At 36.4% G+C, this 19,706-nt stretch overlaps 1 protein-coding gene across 1 annotated transcript in view; it reads left to right on the top strand.

Moving 5' to 3' along the window:
* The window catches only part of plxna1a (plexin A1a), a 289,406-nt gene extending 275,352 nt beyond the window's left edge, over nucleotides 1–14,054 (top strand). Inside the window, exons 28-32 of the mRNA XM_051095762.1 lie at nucleotides 178–368; nucleotides 4,652–4,821; nucleotides 4,920–5,132; nucleotides 5,248–5,398; nucleotides 10,527–14,054. Coding sequence (XP_050951719.1) covers nucleotides 178–368; nucleotides 4,652–4,821; nucleotides 4,920–5,132; nucleotides 5,248–5,398; nucleotides 10,527–10,622 — 821 coding nt within the window. The 3' untranslated portion in view covers nucleotides 10,623–14,054. The remainder of the gene's footprint in view (nucleotides 1–177; nucleotides 369–4,651; nucleotides 4,822–4,919; nucleotides 5,133–5,247; nucleotides 5,399–10,526) is intronic.
* The last annotated feature ends 5,652 nt before the right edge of the window (nucleotides 14,055–19,706 follow it).

The following is a 19,706-nucleotide window of genomic DNA, read 5'->3' as shown; positions in this document are numbered from 1 at the left end:
ATGGAATAAGGAACATGATAAAAGGCATCAATTTTTACTAGATAGTTTGTTGAACTATGACATTAATCAAAATGAACAATTCTTTGGTCAAGTATTATCGTTTCTTGGCCTAGCAAATGTAGCTATCCGTGTATTCAAATGCTAGAAATCATTTGATGATTCTGTCTTTTTCTTCAGAGAGCATGTTGAGGACAGCCAGCAGCCCAGACAGTCTTCGGTCCAGGACGCCCATGATCACGCCCGATCTAGAGAGCGGTACCAAACTCTGGCACCTCGTCAAAAACCACGACCACGCAGACCAGCGCGAGGGCGATCGCGGGAGCAAGATGGTGTCGGAGATCTACTTGACACGACTGCTGGCCACCAAGGTTAGCTTGCATGAAGTTTTAACCTCTTAAACCTGCTATTAAGACATATTCCCGTTAATCCGTCTCTTTGTCCATTTTCGACCACTTTTCTGATTTCTTTTAGAGGAAAGTCGATGGGTGGGTGTATGTATGAGCCTTTTCTGATCTTTCGGTCCCGTTTACACCGATTTATATATATAGCAATGTCGGCTTGTGATGGGATTGACAAAACTGCATCTTAATACCAGGTGTAAACAGGGCCTAAGAATTGAGATTAAAGGAGAACTCCACTTCGAGAACAAAAATTTACAGATAATGTACTCACCCCCTTGTCATCCAAGATGTTCATGTCTTTCTTTCTTCAGTCGTAAAGAAATTGTGTTTTTGAGGAAAACGTTGCAGGATTTTTCTCCATATAAAGGACTGATATGGTGCCCCGATTCTGAACTTCCAAAATGCAGTTTAAATGCGGCTTCAAACGATCCCAAATGCAGTTGTAAATGGTCCCAGCCGAGGAAACGATCAGTTTATTTCATTTAAAAAATACAATTTAAATGCTTTTTAATCTCAAACGCTCGTCTTGTCCAGTGTTGGGCAAGTTACTTTGAAAGTGTAATTAAATTACTGATTACTGATTACTCCTTTGAAAAGTAATCAAATTACTGTTCTGATTACTTTATTTCAAAAATAATTAGTTACATTACTCGTTACGTTACTTTTTTTGGTACATCCATGAAATTCATGTGAAGTAGTGAACTTGTGTGTTGCCTACCATCCCAGCATAAACGCTCCGATAAAATATTTGTTAAAGCATCAACATTCACAAACCACTGTTATTTTAACTAAAAGCAATAGGCTGCTGCGTGCGTGGTTGCAGAATGCACAGCATTTCGAGCGGTGAGTGGATTCTCTGATTGTCCATTGCATTTCAGAAATCAACATTGTTCAACGCTGCAAACACGTGTTATAAATAGAAACTCTGCCTATGCTTACACCTGTTAATCGTTTTTGTTTTGTATAGTTGTTCTTGTTGCTTTTCTGCAATACATGAATAGAAATTCATTTGTTTTATATATTTTATGTTTAGACAGTTCTATTTTGCGGGAGTCCCGCAAATCGTTTTATTCTATCGCATCCCGCACACACGAGTCTCTTCCCGCCCGCGCCCGCGCCCGCACTCACCCATGAAGTCTTGTACCGTGCAAGTCTTGTACTCTCTCTTGCGTCAAGACCAGTGCCCGTGGTTTAGAGACCACTCTCGCTGGACTCGACTTAACAGAGAGCGGCGCGGTACGACACGTACTTTCCTCTCTGCATGCTGACTATGTTTTCATTGGTAGTATCGGCCTCACAGGCGCTTTCCAGTCAAAGTAGGTCTTAGATAGTGTGCTAGCCAACACCCTTTTTACAATCTAGATGATAAAACACATTCTGTCGGCAATGATGTAACGCAGCGGTAACGCATGCTTGTAACTATACTCTAATTACTAATTTGGAAATTATAACGTGCTAAATTACTCCGTTACTAAATAAATAATCAAATTACAGTAACGTGTCACAAAGTAATGCGTTACTGCCCAACACTTGTCTTGTCTCGCTCTCCCTGAACTCTGTGTATTCTGGCTCAAGACAGTTAGGGTATGTCGAATCATCCTACATCGCTGCAGAAGTACCGACCCAGTGTTTGCAAAGTGAACATGCAAAGAAGATCAAACACCCTTAACAAAAAAGGTAAAACAGCAATATAGGGTGATTTTGAAGTTGAGGGAGAACATGAAATGAGAGTTTTTCGACATACCCTAACTGTCATGAACCGGAAAAAAACAGAGGTCGGGAAGAGCAAGACAAGACGAGCATTGGACATTAAAAAGTATGTAAATTGTATTATTTTTATGAAAATAACCATTCGTTTTGCTAGATAAGACCCTTCTTTCTTGGCTGGGACTGTTTAAAACCACATTTGGGATCATTTGAAATCGCATTTAAACTGCAATTTGGAAGATCAAACTCGGGACAACCTATCAGTCCATTATATGGAGAAAAATGTTTTCCTCAAAAAACATAATTTCTTTATGACTGAAGAAAGAAAGACATGAACATCTTGGATGACAAGGGGGTGAGTACATTATCTGTAAATTGTTGTTCTGGAAGTGGAGTTCTCCTTTAACTAATTTTGCCCATCTTTAAATGTTCTAACTGGCTTCAAATTCAGTGTTGACAGAGAAATCGCTTGAATCTTGTCACAACGCGCCTGGTTAGGACACAATGTAATATTCCCGCTATCTCACTTCTGGTCTTCTGTCTTCCTCCTCCATTCTTGGTTCTGTAGCTTATTGCTTTGCCTCCTAATTGTTAGGCTGGGGAAAAAATGAAATCAGAATATGTTTACAAGCCTCTCGGGTGGTCAATTTTGATACATAATAAAAAACGATAGATAAATGTAATGCTGGAGCGGAAGAGAACAGCAGGAGACAGGTAATTTGTTGTGGATCGAGTGCTTCATGGTGCGTGGTGACAGAGCACAGAATGAATGCTGGGAAACCTCACGGACTGTGTCTGTCTGTCTCATACACACACACACACACACACCAGCATCCTAATCAACACACTCCATATTATCTGAGAGCCACTGCTGTTCTCCTGCTCTCAGACATGATGAATAAACCGACATTTCTGGTTCGGCTGCTTCAGGCTCTTTAGCGATTTTAGACCTATAGTAAGTTTTTGCAAGTAGCGATTTTGTGCAAGTAGCCATTGCAATCAATAGGAGAGGTTTACAGCTGAGAAAGTTCTAGCTTCGAATCGTTACGTTTTCAGGCTTTTTCTGTCGGTCAGATTTATGGAATACAGTGGTTGTCAGCTTGCAACTAACCATAATATTGTGCATTAAATAAAATAAAATATACAATTTTAAAACAGAAAAGAAAAACATTTCCTATATTTTGTTGATGTTAATATTTCATGTTACAGGGTTTGTACAAGGTGCTTAAAGTGCTTGAAGTACTTGAATTTGACTTTCTGAAATTAAAGGCCTGGAAAACCCTTGAAAATAGCAATATTCCTGATGAGGTACTTGAAAAATTGCTTGAATTATTGAAAGGCAATGTATGAAATGTTTAATTTTTTCAATAAGCACATATCTTTTTAAGCAAAATTCACACAGTTTAAAAAACATAATTTTTTCCCTTATTTCAGTGAATGTCATAAACCAGCAAGCTAGTCTAGTAGTAGTACAACAAACATGGTGGAAGACGCGAACTGAGGAACAGATGAACCAAATCCATTGAGTCATTCACGCTGGAACTGATTCAAACTTGTGACTTCAATCATTCATTTCGAGTGATGCACTAGCAAAAGCCAGATCAAATTAAAAGAACTGTTCATTTTCAAGTTTCTACATTGCTTGTAATGGTTTTAAAAAGCATATGTGTGAAACAGAGCTTTTTGAAACTCTAAATCAGTTAAACCATTGTGTTGCAAAATGATTCACTGTTTCGAAACGCTTCAGTTGCATTGCATATCGCAAATCATTTGTTTCAGATCGGGACTTCAGAAATTGTATCCCAAATCATTTGATTTAGACCGGAACTTCATTTGACTTCGATTGGGACTTTAGATCGCGTATCGCAAATCATTTGATTTAGATCGGAACGGGTTCGTGAATCATTCCACGACTTGAATGATTCAAATAAAATGATTCACAATACGCGATTCCCAATCCAGATACGGGAAGTTCCGATCAAAGTTAAATGATTCGCGATCTGTGCTCCTAGTTGTGATCTAAAAATGATGGATCGCAAATCATTATTCAGATCGGAACTTTAGAGCACGTATTGTGAATCATTTGATTTAGATAGGAACTTTGGAGTGTGAATAGCGAATCATTTGATTCAGATCAGGAGTTCAGAGCATGTATAGCGAATCATTTGATTCAGATCGGGAGTTCAGAGCATGTGTAGCGAATCATTTGATTCAGATCGAGAGTTCAGAGCATGTATGGCGAATCGTTTGCTTAATAAGTAGTAATACTTTGCTTCTGCTTCGCTTCATTTTTGCCATTTAGTTTTGTTTATATATTTTTAATATTTTAAATAATTTAAACATTAAACAATTCCAGTGTTTAATGTTAAGGAGAATTTCGTATAATTATTCTATGATACATTTACATCATTTTGCTGTGAGGTAGCAACTTGATGTCAAAAGCTTACGGCAAAACCAGATATAATATTGATTTTATTTTTAAAAAATGGGACATATGACAGTCACATTCAAGCAAGACATTTCTGTTTTTTTTTTCTCTACAGGGTACATTACAGAAATTCGTTGATGATTTGTTTGAGACGATATTCAGCACGGCTCACCGTGGCAGTGCCCTCCCTCTCGCCATCAAATACATGTTTGACTTCCTGGATGAGCAGGCGGACAAACACCAAATCACAGATTCAGATGTTCGACACACCTGGAAGAGCAACTGGTGAGAAGCGACACTGCTTAAACAATTCATTCAAGACATTTGTCAAATTAATGTTTTATGATCTCATTATCTACCTTTTCCCCTCCCCTTGTCCTCAGCTTGCCATTAAGGTTCTGGGTGAACGTGATCAAGAACCCTCAGTTTGTGTTCGACATCCACAAGAACAGCATCACAGATGCTTGTCTCTCCGTAGTGGCCCAAACCTTCATGGACTCCTGCTCCACATCTGAACACAAGCTCGGCAAAGATTCCCCCTCCAATAAGCTGCTCTACGCTAAAGATATTCCCAACTACAAGAACTGGGTAGAAAGGTATGTAAAATGAGGTCTTGCTAAGCATAAAATGCCCTTATTAGTCTGTAATTATAACCTTCAAAGACCCCAAATCATCACACTCATCTGGACCTGCTGTTTTGCCGTCCTGCAGATATTACTCAGACATTGCGCGCATGCCCGCCATCAGTGATCAGGACATGAGCGCTTATCTCGCGGAGCAGTCCAGACTCCACCTGAGCCAGTTTAACAGCATGAGCGCCCTCCATGAGATCTACTCCTACATCACCAAGTACAAAGATGAGGTGAGAGAATGTGTTCTGAATGCAATATTAGCATACTGCACAGTACAGTATGCATACTGTTTATATATGCTGCAGGTACAAAATGCAAATAATAAAATGCAATTAACCATAATAATGAAAAATAGTGTGTAGTATGCTATTCTTACGACAGCGTTTTAGTGCCACATTAAAAAAAAAAAAATCTAAAATTATAAGATTAAAGTTGTAATATTATGAGATTAAAGTTGTAATATTTTGAGAATAAAGTAGAGATGTTTCGAGAATAAAGTCAAAATGTTTCAAGAATAAAGTCAAAATTATGAGAATAAAGTCGGAATGTTTAGAGAATAAAGTCGAAATAACGTCTAAATGTTTCGAGAATAAAGTCAAAATTACAAGAATAAAGTTGAAATATTTCAAGAATAAAGTCGAAATTACAAGAATAAAGTTGAAATATTTTGAGAATGAAGTCGAAATTACGAGAATAAAGTCTAAATGTTTTGAGAATAAAGTCAAAACGTTTTAAGAAAGTCAAAATAAAGTCATAATATTTTGAAAATAAAGTCAAAATTATGAGAATAAAGTCGAAATGTTTCGAGAATAAAGTTGGAATGTTTCGAGAATAATGTCAAAATTACAAGAATAAAGTTGAAATATTTTGAGAATAAAGTCGAAATAAAGTCTAAATGTTTCGAGAATAAAGTCAAAATAAAGTTGAAATATTTTGAGAATAAAGTCGAAATTACAAGAATAAAGTTGAAATATTTCGAGAATGAAGTTGAAATTACAAGAATAAAGTTGAAATGTTTTGAAAAAAGTCAAAATGTTTTGAGAAAGTCAAGATACAGTTGGAATGTTTTGAAAATAAAGTCGGAATGTTTCAAGAATAAAGTCGAAATGATTTGAAAATAAGGTTGAAATGTTTCGAGAATAAAGTAAAAATTACGAGTAAAAATAAAGTAAAAATTACGAGAATAAAGTCGGAATGTTTCGAGAATAATGTCAAAATTAGGAGAATAAAGTTGAAATATTTCAAGGATAAAGTCAATGTTTTGAGAATAAAGTTGAAATGTTTAGAGAATAAAGTCAGAATGTTTCGAAAATAATGTCAAAATTACAAGAATAAAGTTAAAATGTTTTGAAAAAAGTCAAAATGTTTTGAGAAAGTCAAGATACAGTTGGAATGTTTTGAAAATAAAGTCGGAATGTTTCAAGAATAAAGTCGAAATGATTTGAAAATAAGGTTGAAATGTTTCGAGAATAAAGTCAGCATGTTTCGAGAATAAAGTCAGAATGTTTCAAAAATAAAGTCAAAATTACAAGAATAAAGTTGAAATATTTCAAGAATAAAGTCGAAATTACAAGAATAAAGTTGAAATATTTTGAGAATTAAGTCGAAATTACGAGAATAAAGTCTAAATGTTTTGAGAATAAAGTCTAAATGTTTTGAGAATAAAGTCAAAACGTTTTAAGAAAGTCAAAATAAAGTCATAATATTTTGAAAATAAAGTCAAAATTATGAGAATAAAGTCGAAATGTTTCGAGAATAAAGTTGGAATGTTTCGAGAATAATGTCAAAATTACAAGAATAAAGTTGAAATATTTTGAGAATAAAGTCGAAATAAAGTCTAAATGTTTCGAGAATAAAGTCAAAATAAAGTTGAAATATTTTGAGAATAAAGTCGAAATTACAAGAATAAAGTTGAAATATTTCGAGAATGAAGTTGAAATTACAAGAATAAAGTTGAAATGTTTTGAGAAAAGTCAAAATGTTTTAAGAAAGTCAAGATACAGTTGGAATGTTTTGAAAATAAAGTCGGAATGTTTCAAGAATAAAGTCGAAATGATTTGAAAATAAGGTTGAAATGTTTCGAGAATAAAGTCAGAATGTTTCGAAAATAATGTCAAAATTACAAGAATAAAGTTGAAATATTTAGAATAAAATCGAAATGTTTTGAGAATAAAGTCAAAATGTTTTGAGAAAGTTGAAATAAAAAATCAGAATGTTTTGAAAATAAAGTAAAAATTACGAGAATAAAGTCGGAATGTTTCGAGAATAATGTCAAAATTAGGAGAATAAAGTTGAAATATTTCAAGAATAAAGTCAATGTTTTGAGAATAAAGTCGAAATTATGAGAATAAAGTTGAAATGTTTAGAGAATAAAGTCAGAATGTTTCGAAAATAATGTCAAAATTACAAGAATAAAGTTGAAATATTTAGAGAATAAAGTCGAAATGTTTTGAGAAAGTCAAAATAAAGTCGGAATGTCTTGAAAATAAAGTAAAAATTACGAGAATAAAGTCGGAATGTTTCGAGAATAATGTCAAAATTAGGAGAATAAAGTTGAAATATTTCAAGGATAAAGTCAATGTTTTGAGAATAAAGTTGAAATGTTTAGAGAATAAAGTCAGAATGTTTCGAAAATAATGTCAAAATTACAAGAATAAAGTTAAAATATTTAGAGAATAAAGTCAAAATGTTTTGAGAATAAAGTCAAAATGTTTTGAGAAAGTCAAAATAAAGTCGGAATGTTTCGAAAATAAAGTCAAAATTACGAGAATAAAGTCGAAATGTTTCGAAAATAATGTCAAAATTAGGAGAATAAAGTTGAAATATGTCAAGAATAAAGTCAATGTTTTGAGAATAAAGTCGAAATTATGAGAATAAAGTTGAAATGTTTCGAAAATAAAGTTGAAATAAAGTCGGAATGTTTCGAGAATAAAGTCGAAATGTTTTGAGAATAAAGAGAATAAAATATACAAAGAATAAAATGTTTTGACTTTATTCTCGAAACATTTTGACTTTATTGTTAAAATTTTAACTTTATTCTCCTAATTTCAACTTTATTCTCAAAACATTGACTTTTTTCTTAAAATATTTCGACTTTATTTTCTAAAATATTACAACTTTACTCTCGTAATCTTAGATTTTTCAAACTTTTTTAACGTGGCAATAAAAAGCCGTCATAATTTTGAAGATATTGATGAAAAAAAAAAAAATATATATATATATATATATATATATGATGGGTACTCTGACTAGTACTTCAGATTTTGACCAAAGCAGGCCAGAATAGGCTGTTAAAATGGCAAAATCTGAAATCTAATACTTTTAATACATGGCCACTCAGTATTATCCATGTAGGCCTTCACACGTAACGCCATCTGACAGCACACACGAGATCATGTGTCAAAAGCAGTGACTCATTCCAGCCAGGCTGGATAAATGGAGAGATAATGAGCCGCCGAAGGAGACCATTTAGTTCTACCTCACAAAGAAATGAGGGAATGTGTGCGTGCGTGCGTGTGTGTTTTAGTGAAAAGAAAAGAAATAGACACAGTGGGTCTGCATAATTATTCCTACATTTGCAACTGTGTTTCTTCACCCATTAAGAAGATATAAAAAGGTGTCCATAGTTAGCACCTAGCCTTGTTTCTTTCTAAACGATTTCATTTCCGTCTTCCATTTCCTTACCTTCGGGAGAGTTTAGTCTAACACAACTCATCAAACATCATCTCGGCTCTTTATGAAACCACTCTCCCTTTCTCTGTCTGACATTAATACACTGCAGCTGGTTGCGTTTTAAACAGCCGTTTATGTTCATTAGTCTTTATTATCCAGATGCACACGCGTCCACACGAACACCCTTGCTGAACCTGCGTGAAAACAGGAGGGAAATTAGCAGTCCATTATCAGACACTGAGGGTGTTGGAGATTCTTTTCTTCATCGTTTCCTTTACATTTAGACACTTGCTTTTGGTTAAACCAAGCAGATGGGTGTTGGCATCACACGCTGTTTCGCAAACAAGTTCTGAGCGGCACATTTGCATTTCTGTCAGCAGACAGACACATACCCAAAGGAAGCGATGAAGCCAGGTGGTTAAAGATCTTGACTGGTAATCAGAAGTTTGAAAGTTTGAACCCCACCTTCTTTAAAATAAAAGCCGTAGTTCACGCAAAAATGAAAATTCTGTCATTGGTTACTCACACTCATGTCGTTCCAAACCTGGGTCAACCCACGGTGGCCCTGGGTCACCGTGAATGATGCTCGGGCCAGTGCACATCGTACAATTGTCATATATTGTCTACGAAAATATTGTAAATATTGTTTTAACGATATGACAATTTCAACTATGTCCCTCACTTTATAAAAAGCAAACAAACACACCTATTGAGTGCATGCATACACTGTGGTGAAGTAGTAGGTTAAACTTCTGTGTGCGCACATTTAGAGTGGATGCTTTCACTGCGTGACTAGTCTATAAATATGCGTTTAGAATACCTCCAAAATTCACAAGAAGAATACTGTTTTTATCCAAATATCAGCACGATCACATGTGATATTGATTTTATAAAACAGTTCCATAAACATGAAGTTATTAAGAGACTTTCGTTTTAGACTCCATATCGTCCATTTTCATTCTATTTCGCCAATGAAAATAGCTCCAAACAAAGATAATTATGTTTTGCATCTCTGAGCAACACGCTACACTCTTTCCTACTGAATTAATCAGCATTTTGAATGAATTTGTTTAGTGAATCATTTGAATCAACTCACTTAAATCATTCATATGCTTCGCTCCTGAACAAATCATCTGTTTGACTGACTCAACTGAATCATTAAAAGTGACTTGCTGCCACCTACTGGTGGTTTTAATTTTAAGTTTTTAACTTTTTTTTTTTTTTGCATTTGTAATTGCTCTTGACTGAATAACTTTAATAAGTGTTAAATCCATATTAATACAGTGAACACTATGTAGTGTGTTATTTTTGTTTTCTTTGCGCACAAAAAGTATTCCTGTAGCTTCATTAAAGCTGACTTTAAGGTGCTCATGCTGTTTTTAAGTCCTTCTAGGAAGTTTACTTACTAGTTCAGAAATTGTAATTGCAATATAATGAGTGCTCCAGTAACTTTGGTGTAATTTTATATTTGTATCTTACTTTTTAAACATCCTGACCAACACAGGAAGCATCTTTAAGCACTTGTGCAACAAAATAAAGAGCAAAAACCCACATAAAGTGCGTAATTAAGGCTTTGTGTATTTTATTGTTCTTGTTTTAGAGAGAATTAAAGCAAATGTAAACCAGCTAAATAAGTACCAAATAAACCGAGAAAACACTCTAATCTTGAGCTCATTTCCTCTGCAGATCCTGTCCGCACTACAGAAGGACGAGTTAGCTCGGCGACAGAGACTGCGCAGTAAACTGGAACAGGTTATCGACACCATGGCTCTGGCAAGCTGAGGACCCCCTCCCCATCTCTCTGCCCACCTCAGCTGGCTCCCTCCGACCTCCTGACCCCGCCCCCGAGCCTCGCCCACAGTCATACACACGCACACAAACACACACACACATATACACAAACACACACTAAGCTAAAGGACTGCAAGGACAGAAGCAGTACACTGGAGACCCCTCAGCCCAGGGTGGAAATCCTCTTTCATCACTTCCTTTGAACTCAACACGCACCAGAATGTCTCCCCGGACGCCACGTCCAACCAACTTATGAGGACTTCGTTTTTTGGATTTTTATCATTTTTGGAGTGTGTGTTGAGCCACGCTTGTGTGCTTTTACTCACCAAGGATGTCTTGTATTATGAGCCAGAAGACCTTAAAGCCCACGAAGGATAAAAGCGGTGTTTTTTTTTTCCCCCCACAAACAGAATTTTGTTTTAGCGCTTACTTTTACATCTTTTTTTTTGTAAACTCTTTGGGTTGATCAAACAACTCACTCACTCCAGTCTCCTGCCACTTGTGTTACTGCTGAATTTGCACAATTTACAGGAACTACAACAAATGAAAATGATATAAATATATATATAAATGTGTATAGATATATAAATACAACTGCATTTTTATACAAAAAGAGTGAAAAGATGCGTACAAAGTTTTCCATTTTAACATAGAAAAGAATAAGATGAATTTGATATGTGAAACAAAGACTGAACTATGAAAAAAAAAAAAATATCGAAAAAAATGTCCTGTGCCATGTTTTATTTGAATGTTGTTTAGTGCAAAAAACGATTTTCTTTAGATAAAAATGTGCTATGATTTAAATGTTGACTACCCTAGTGACTGAAGAACTGAGAGTGAAAAAAATGTGCAAAAAAGAACAAACTCAGACAAATGTGTTCCCATGTGGTACCTAGTGTTTTGAGGGGAAATCGCCCTCACGATAAACAAAAGGTTCATTGTTTAGTTGGTGGATGAATCTGTGTATTTAGTTTGTACACTTTTTTCAACCTTATTGCTATTATGGTTTCAGTCTGAAAGCCACTTGAGGACATATTCTTTGCTATTCCGTGCGAAAACTCGATCGGTGATTAACAATTGGCCGTTTTCATCTTGTGTTCGTTTCTCATATTCAGACGTGAGCACTCTAAGCCTAGGTAATTTTTGCACAAATCAGTCTAGAATGAAGGAAAACTTGAGATTTGAAGAACTGACGAATGTGTTCCGTTACTGATGATGTCACAATCGGGCATTCCGAAAAGGCTCAGTGACATCACAGTAAATGTAGCAAATGTTAATTCCATGCAGTTCCACTTCTCTTTTAGCAGCCTCCATTTTTTAAAAGCGCAAAAGAACGAAAACCGATAGTCAAAGCTTGAAGTCATCTCAGAAAGGTGGCAACTATCGTGTCACTTTCTTAAACGGCCGTCGTGTCGGCACAAGAAGCTTTTTTGGAAGTAGAATCTTTTTATGGAGTATTTGTATTTATTTTGTTGTTCAATTCGAGCTCATAAGCTACTTGGCTTCCTCATGCCATTTTTATTTGAAGTTTTTGCGCTTTCGCTTAACTCAGCAGTCCACTAACTCGTTTCCGTCAAGATTTGCAGTGTTACAAATACAAATGTGAAGCGAATTCTCAAACTGTTTCAGGGGTGTCGAGCAGATAAAGTCGAGCTCTGCTTTACTTTTCTTCGCCATCTTGGTTGTTTTGGAGTTTCTCTTTATCTTCTCTCTTGCGAGCGTCGGTAACTCTGCGAGGATGTGTGTTGCAGTGACTCGCTTTCATGTGCTGCAGCAGTTCTCTTAAAGTCAGTCGTGTTCAAACAAGAGAAAGCCTCCCCTCCTTTGGCTTTCCACTGAGATTAAAGCAGAAGTAGACTTTCTGAGATGCGATGGAAACGTCTTTGAAAGATTTAGGTCAGAAACCCAATGAGAGAAAGAGCGAGCATTTGACGGGTTCTCGCTCGCGTTACCTCAGCCATACGTCAGGGTTCGTTCCAGCTGGGAAAGTAATAATGAATCACTCTTTACACTTTTATTTATTTTGGGATTACGGTTTACGTTATTGATTTTACGCCATTGCGATTTCTCCTAATCACCCAGGAGCAGGCCTCCACAACTCTCTACAACGTATCTTCCACGGTAAAGACAATCTCCTTGTAGACTCTGCCTTCGTTTTCGGTCTTCGCACAGGTGTTTACTGAAAACGAATTAGATCGATGTTGGATTTGCTTGCTTGTTTGTGTTTAGCTCTCATAGCGATCATTTCTGTCATTAGAGCAAGAGCAAGCTACAAAGGAATCGTCAGTGAAGTAGACAGATAGATAGATTTCTTAAAATACAGGATGCACTACTGTCAGACGTGTTTGTCTTAATTTTTAAAAGTAGAAGGAAATGCTGGACGTTTAGCATTACAGGTGACTTAGACCCCTCCGTCTGGCCTTCCTTGCATTAGTTAATTTTCAATAGATGAGTTTCTGCATGCTTCGACATAAAATGATTTGAGAATACAAGCATGCTGTTCTACTTTCATTCCAAAGGCTGATGTTCATGCTACATATCATAATGTACGCCATGTTTTTTTTATTTTATCGTCATTTCCGAATGGAAAAATCTCGATGTGCTTTGCTTTGTGCTACGTTAGAGGGACTTTGGTGATGGTGATTGTAAAACAGCTGGTTGCATTGTAATGTCTCAGGATGTGTGTTTCACTTGATGTCGTCTTTGCCTTTCTTTTCATTCGATTTCTTTTTTATGACGAGTGCTATCTTTGATTTTTCAGTCGTTTTTAGATGTTAAGTTGTGGAACATGTGGAACTCTTCAGAGATACTCTAACATTTCAAAGACTTCGCTGTGTAAAGTATTTGAGTGATGCTTCTCATTTTACAACAACACTTGTTTTGAGAACTACTTTGAGTACAGGAACAAACAAATGAAAAAAAAAGACGTCGTAGTAGAGGAAAAACAAGCCGAACAGAAGGTGTTTCAGACTCACAGAGCTTTCGTTTCGCACAGAGTGCCTTGTCAACTCCTCTCTCATTTTTCTCGGCCCCCTTCATTACCCACAGTCCATCTCTTTCCATACGCTGTCTGGCCACGCCCTCTTTCTTACACTCCTCCTCAGTCCAAAAGACCAATCCGGGTTTTGATTTCTGCTCATGGTGTTTCCAGATTGAAGAAAAAAATCCTTTTTTGGAAGGATGAATTAACTTAAGCGTAGGAACAAAATGTGAGCATGTAGATTTCAAAGAAAACGAAAACTAAAGAATTTTAATACTTTATTAATTCTGATACCTTTTGAAGAGTTTCAGACTTGAATCAACTGTGACAGGTTGGCTGTTAAATGCTCATTGTGTAAATATTGTGCTCTTTCCTATTTTGCAAATTTATTATGTGTAAATAAACACATGCATCAAGGAGAGATTAAACATTTTTCGCTAAAATTGCTCGTGTCCCTGGTCTTCTGATTTTCAGTTGTTTCACTAAATCATGAAAATAAGTGTTATCTGTCATATTTTGTATGTTTTTTTCTGTCAAATCTGATAAGTCCATTGTCAATAGTATGGCATCTTTCCTAACTTTTTTTTGGTCAACGTAGTAAATTTGTGTAACTATCTTAAACGCAATACATTTCTATGACTGAAAAAAAAAAAAACAGGATTTCAAATATGAAATTTCATCTACCAACAATAAATATGACTGCACATTAACGACTGTCACATAAATTCACTGGCCTGGGATATAATTTTATGGTTGGGCCCCTATTATGGTTCCTAAGGAGCCATTTTGTCACTTTATAGATTCCTCTTTATTGCAGAATTCCCAGATTTCACGGATAAGGCAATCCCAGAGTGCATCCTGGTGAACTGAAAAAAAAAAAAAAAAAAGAATTATGACAAGTGTTGATGATGATTACATAAAATATTGAAAATTATCAAAAGAAATTAGATACACACATTTAAACATAATAAATAAAAAGACTATAAGTAATAAAACTATAAAATATAGCCTATACACACACACACACATAATCAATCAAGTAAGCCTATATAAGCAATACTTCCAGTTCATTAGCTGCTATAGGGAAGACGAGGAGAATAATGTGCTGTAAACTGTAAAACTGTTTGCACTACAAACCAGTTCTTAATTAAGATAATACATTAATATAATATGGTGAGACACGCCAATTTGCAACATCAAGCAGCAAAACAAGCTGTTTTGTACTAAAAATATTTGGATGCGGATGAGACCGGAAACCAGACCCATAAAATTTACAAATTTCCACGCCCATACTTACGGGGAAAATAAGGTAGTAATAGCAAGCCACTGGAAGGCAAGCTTGCAATCTTTAGCCAAAAATGTGTAAGGGCTAATGCTAACGTTGCCGCTTTGGCGGTAAGCAGAGTGTTTTGTTTGAATGGATATCAAAGGAGGAAGATTCACTACGATGAATAAACAGCTTTTGTGAGGAAACAGCTTATCATTTAATAAATCGACAGACTATCGGCTAATTTTCGGCTGTTTTATACTAAACATTTTTACATTTAACTATGTTTAGATGGGATTCAACTTACGGTACTTCTCATTCATTCCTACGGTCTCCGTACATGGCGAGCAGGGTTGCCAGGTTTTCACAACAAAACCCGCCTAATTACTACTCAAAATAAGCCCAAAAGTAGCCCAATTGCGTTTCCAGGGAGTAAAATACATGTTTTCTGGTGGGGTTCCTCTGATAAAGTTGGCATTCTAGTGGCTCAGTATTACTAATTGGGGTCGCTTCAACCCACGGACATGAAAAACATCCAACAGCGGACTTGGCAACACTGATGGCGAGTGACTGTAGCAGCACTCTGACTGAAATTCAAGGACGTCAAGGCTGTAATGTGATTGGTTATCAAGGCACACGTGATCCAAATTGACCGTTACGCTTTCTCCTATGGTAAGTAATACTAGGGCTGTTAGATAGATTCCGAAAATTTTGGAATCGAGTCCTCACTGTTTTCGATTCTTTTCTATTTTTTTTTTTTATAGAGTGGAGGAACCTAATTTCGCCATGATTGTAGGATATACATGTTTTAGAAAGTAGCCTAATCATAATATGAAGCTTTATTTTTACAAATTATGATACATTTCTGTATTTAAATTGTAATTTTGTCTGCACTGCACATGAAATTAGTCATAGCCCACAACGCAGCAGTGTCATGCGTTTATTGCATAAATGGAACAAGGCACAATTCAGCTGAATGATGTGTACTTCAATGGTATGGTTTGCGCAAAATTAACAAACTGTATACCGAAACAAAATAACCAGAAAAAAAAATAAGAGCTCGTGGTTTATCTGTCAAATCAGATGCGCTCTCGGAGTTTTCTTTCAGAATGATCATTGGCTGATAGAAAGGTTAAAAATAGCATTTTATTTAAGATGGAAATTAGAATCAAGACCCTCATTTTCTATTTTGTCGTGCAGCACTCAAAACTGTGGACAATTAAGGCCGTTTCACCGTAAAATAACTTTTGAATCGTTTTTTTAACTGGTTTATTAAACCGATCTATCCGAAAGAACCTTTTCGTGAAAACGAATCAGACTTCTAATCACTATTAACTAGCAAAGCTGCATCCACAAACTCAGACGTGCTCAGTACCGACTCTTTTCATTGTTTATTTTCGTGAATCGATGTTCAGTGACGTTTAAGGACAACAGCCGATATATGCAGCCTATTGTTTGAGAGGCGCTCATAGGTAAGCTTTGTTGAACTGAAAACGGCTATGAATGGAGAGCCGATTCCCCTTGATGGAATCGACTCTCGATGCCCAACGCCTCGGAATCGAGGAATCGATTATTTTTGGAATCGACTCCCAGCCCTAGAGATATGCAGCCTTCGTATGATGCAGCCTTTCGTTTGAGAGGCGCCCGTAGATAAGCTTTGCTAAACTGAAAACGGCTTTGAATGGGGAGTCGATTCCCAACGCATCGGAATCGAGGAATCGATTCTTTTTGGAATCGATTCCCAGCCCTAAGTAACAGACCCTCGTATCTCCCAATAATAAGACCATCTTTGGTAATTGCAAGTAGAAGTGATCAAATCTTGAATGTAAAACGATGACAGGAATGGGACAGGCCCCAATTCAGTTGTCTTTGATGTTTTAGAAGACAGCTGCCTATGCAGACAGATCACGCTCGAACTAGGCTTTGAAACGTGACTGAATGGTATATGCGAGTGTTTATCTGATAGCGTCCTGACATTTGAGTCCGGGTAATGACGGAGGAGCTGAGATTTGGCTCTTTATTCAGCTCAGTGAGCCCCGCAGATGAAACTGCCCCCATTAGTTTGGAGCATATAATCGCTCAGACTAATTCAATTAAAACTCTTTTTGAAGGAAAGCTCAAATTGCCCTATGATTGCGAGCCCACCGAGTCTTTAAATGATTCTGTCAGACTCAAATGTGCATGTACCAGTAAAGCTGTGATTTATGGCTGCCTGGCAGTGGATGTGATTTTCTTTCCTCTAAGCAGTTACAGTCAATGACGGCCGCCGCGAACGGCGAGAGCAATTAAAGCTCCATTCCACTTTTGTTGCTAGATGAGCGTCTTGAGCGACACAATGATGCTCTGATTCTCTCACTGAATAGTTTCACAGGCGCCACTTCTTGTCAGGCACCTTTTCCTTCCCTTTTCAAGAAGGGCTCATTTGCCTGTACGAGTGGTTCTAGTACTGCTGGCCCAAATGTTTTTTTTTTTTTTTTTATCGAGTGGGTGGGGCATAATAACCAACTGTCCTTCAAGAAAAAAACAAACAAACAATGAAAGTGCTTCACCATCAAACAATTCTGATTTATTTACATAACCCTGGTGAAAAAAACAGCATATGCTGGTAGGTATGTTTTGATGCTGGTTTAAGCTGGTCCTTTGCTGGTTCATGCTGGTCCTTGACCAGCAACATGACCAGCAAAAACCAGCAAAGGACCAGCTTAAACCAGCACCAAAACCTACCTAACCAGCATTCCAGCATCAAAACACTGGTTTTATCACCAGGGAAGTAGATTGTTGCATAAATATATATATATATATATATATATATATATATACACTCACGGTCAAAGGTTGAAATAGTTTTAGAGGTTTAAACTTTACAATTATTTATAGAGACGACTCCTCATCAATCGCCATATTAATGAAACAAAACGTAAACAAGGCCACTGAACCAACGGAAATCACAAATTTTGCTGACTATTGCTGCTGAAAATGGTCAATTATTGTCATGTTTTGGACTGTACTAATTTGTCGGACCAGGAAAAACATTTGGATTACTAAAAGTTATAACAAATCAAGGAAACTGATCCAGGATTTCCAGGGCAAGAATCTTGACAACATTCGCGTTTGTTCTTATCATTTCCAGTCAGGTAGGTGAAATATTAGGCTAATATCTTAATTAATACTGCTTGTAGTATCTTTACTGTCAAAATATCATGCCCTTTCCTGCTTACTAAGTCCTTCTTTATATGATTTAGCAGCTTCCACATACATCAATAGCAGCATAAATTACCAGAAATACATATTCAGTAGTATTAACCGTGCAATCCATGCTGTTGTTTACACCAAATATCTCCAATATGGGCGCGTATCCGGGTAACTGACCAAGCGGTGACATAAGTGCAATTGTGTTAAAATACTAGATGTGTTCATCAGGCCTAACAGTGTAAATGCAGCCTAAATAAAGAGATGCTTTTAATTTGACATGTCTTGACAGGAACAGATGTCATCATTAAAGACTTCTGGTCATTGTTTCCCTGGAACACAAATTGGGAGAGTGATGAACGACAGCTGTGAATGGAGGTAGAGTCTGTAACTCCTCATGCAGATTTGGCACTGGCTTTCCAAACACATTTCTTCAGGTGTTTTCAAGCTGGTTTAAATGAACGGTGAAGAGTTTTGTTATTTATTTTCACATACTGATTTAGTCCACAATGAAGTGCCAAACAGACATTTGGAATTTGAAGTTTAGCTGTCTTTTGGGGAAAATAACTATACAAAATTCAATTATAGATACTTTAATTAAAACAATAATCATGTTTTTGTATCACAAAATTTAAAAAAATGTAATTGTCAGGATAGATGAATATGACTATAACAGTGAATAATGAAAATATCAAGGATAGATGGATGGATGTTATTGGTACAAAAATATATAATTTATTATGGACATAATTTATGTTTTTTGCTTTGTTGTTCTTTGCTAGTTTTGTGAGATTCACCCTTTTACTGATATTTCACACTCTAGACCAGCTCCACTTATCTCCCTTCCACCATATTTCCTCCCATATTTTTCTCAATCCTTCTTCTGGCTCTCTTTTTTCCTCTTTTAAGCATCTCTCCTCTGCTCACTCAGGGCCTCCCGCTGACAGACAGATTCTTGAATGGCTGATGGTCAGAATAAAGAGACACAGATGTGGACAATTATCTTCCCGCTCACTCATGCACGCCGCACGTGTCCCTCAACCCGGTTCTCGGTGGGTCTCTGAGGACACGGGCTACTGATGAAGCCGTGGGATTGCCCCCTGGAAATGATCACACCTGCGTGGAGGTAATAAGATGGCGGTTTGCTGAGAGCCGGTTTGATTACCGAGCTCGGAGACGTGGAGTGTGATTGGCAGTGGAATGTAGACAGTGTGATTAGGGGGGACGGATCTTGGCTGTTACTTCTTGTGGAGCAAAGGTGTCGAGCGTGTAGATGTTGGAAATATGTCGAAGCATCAGTTCTAGCTGAGTCAGTCGATTATGAGGCAGTGTTGGCGTGCGCCATCTGTGTCTTAGTGATGAGTTTTGTTCAAAAATTTCCAAAAACAGATTGAATGACATTATCTTTAACAAATAAACCATTCCAAATAAGATTAGCTATATATATGTATACATATATATATATATTATATATGTATATATGTATACATATATATATATATATATATATATATATTTATATACATATATATATATATATATATATGTGTGTGTGTGTGTGTGTGTGTGTGTATATATGTATATACACTACCATTCAAAAGTTTGGGGTCAGTACATTTTTATTGTTTATTTTTTTTTT

Source organism: Labeo rohita, chromosome 23 (assembly GCF_022985175.1).
Source record: "Labeo rohita strain BAU-BD-2019 chromosome 23, IGBB_LRoh.1.0, whole genome shotgun sequence".
NCBI lineage: Eukaryota > Metazoa > Chordata > Actinopteri > Cypriniformes > Cyprinidae > Labeo > Labeo rohita.
Note: the sequence above shows the minus strand (reverse complement) of the source record. Positions and strands in the feature narration are given on the sequence as shown.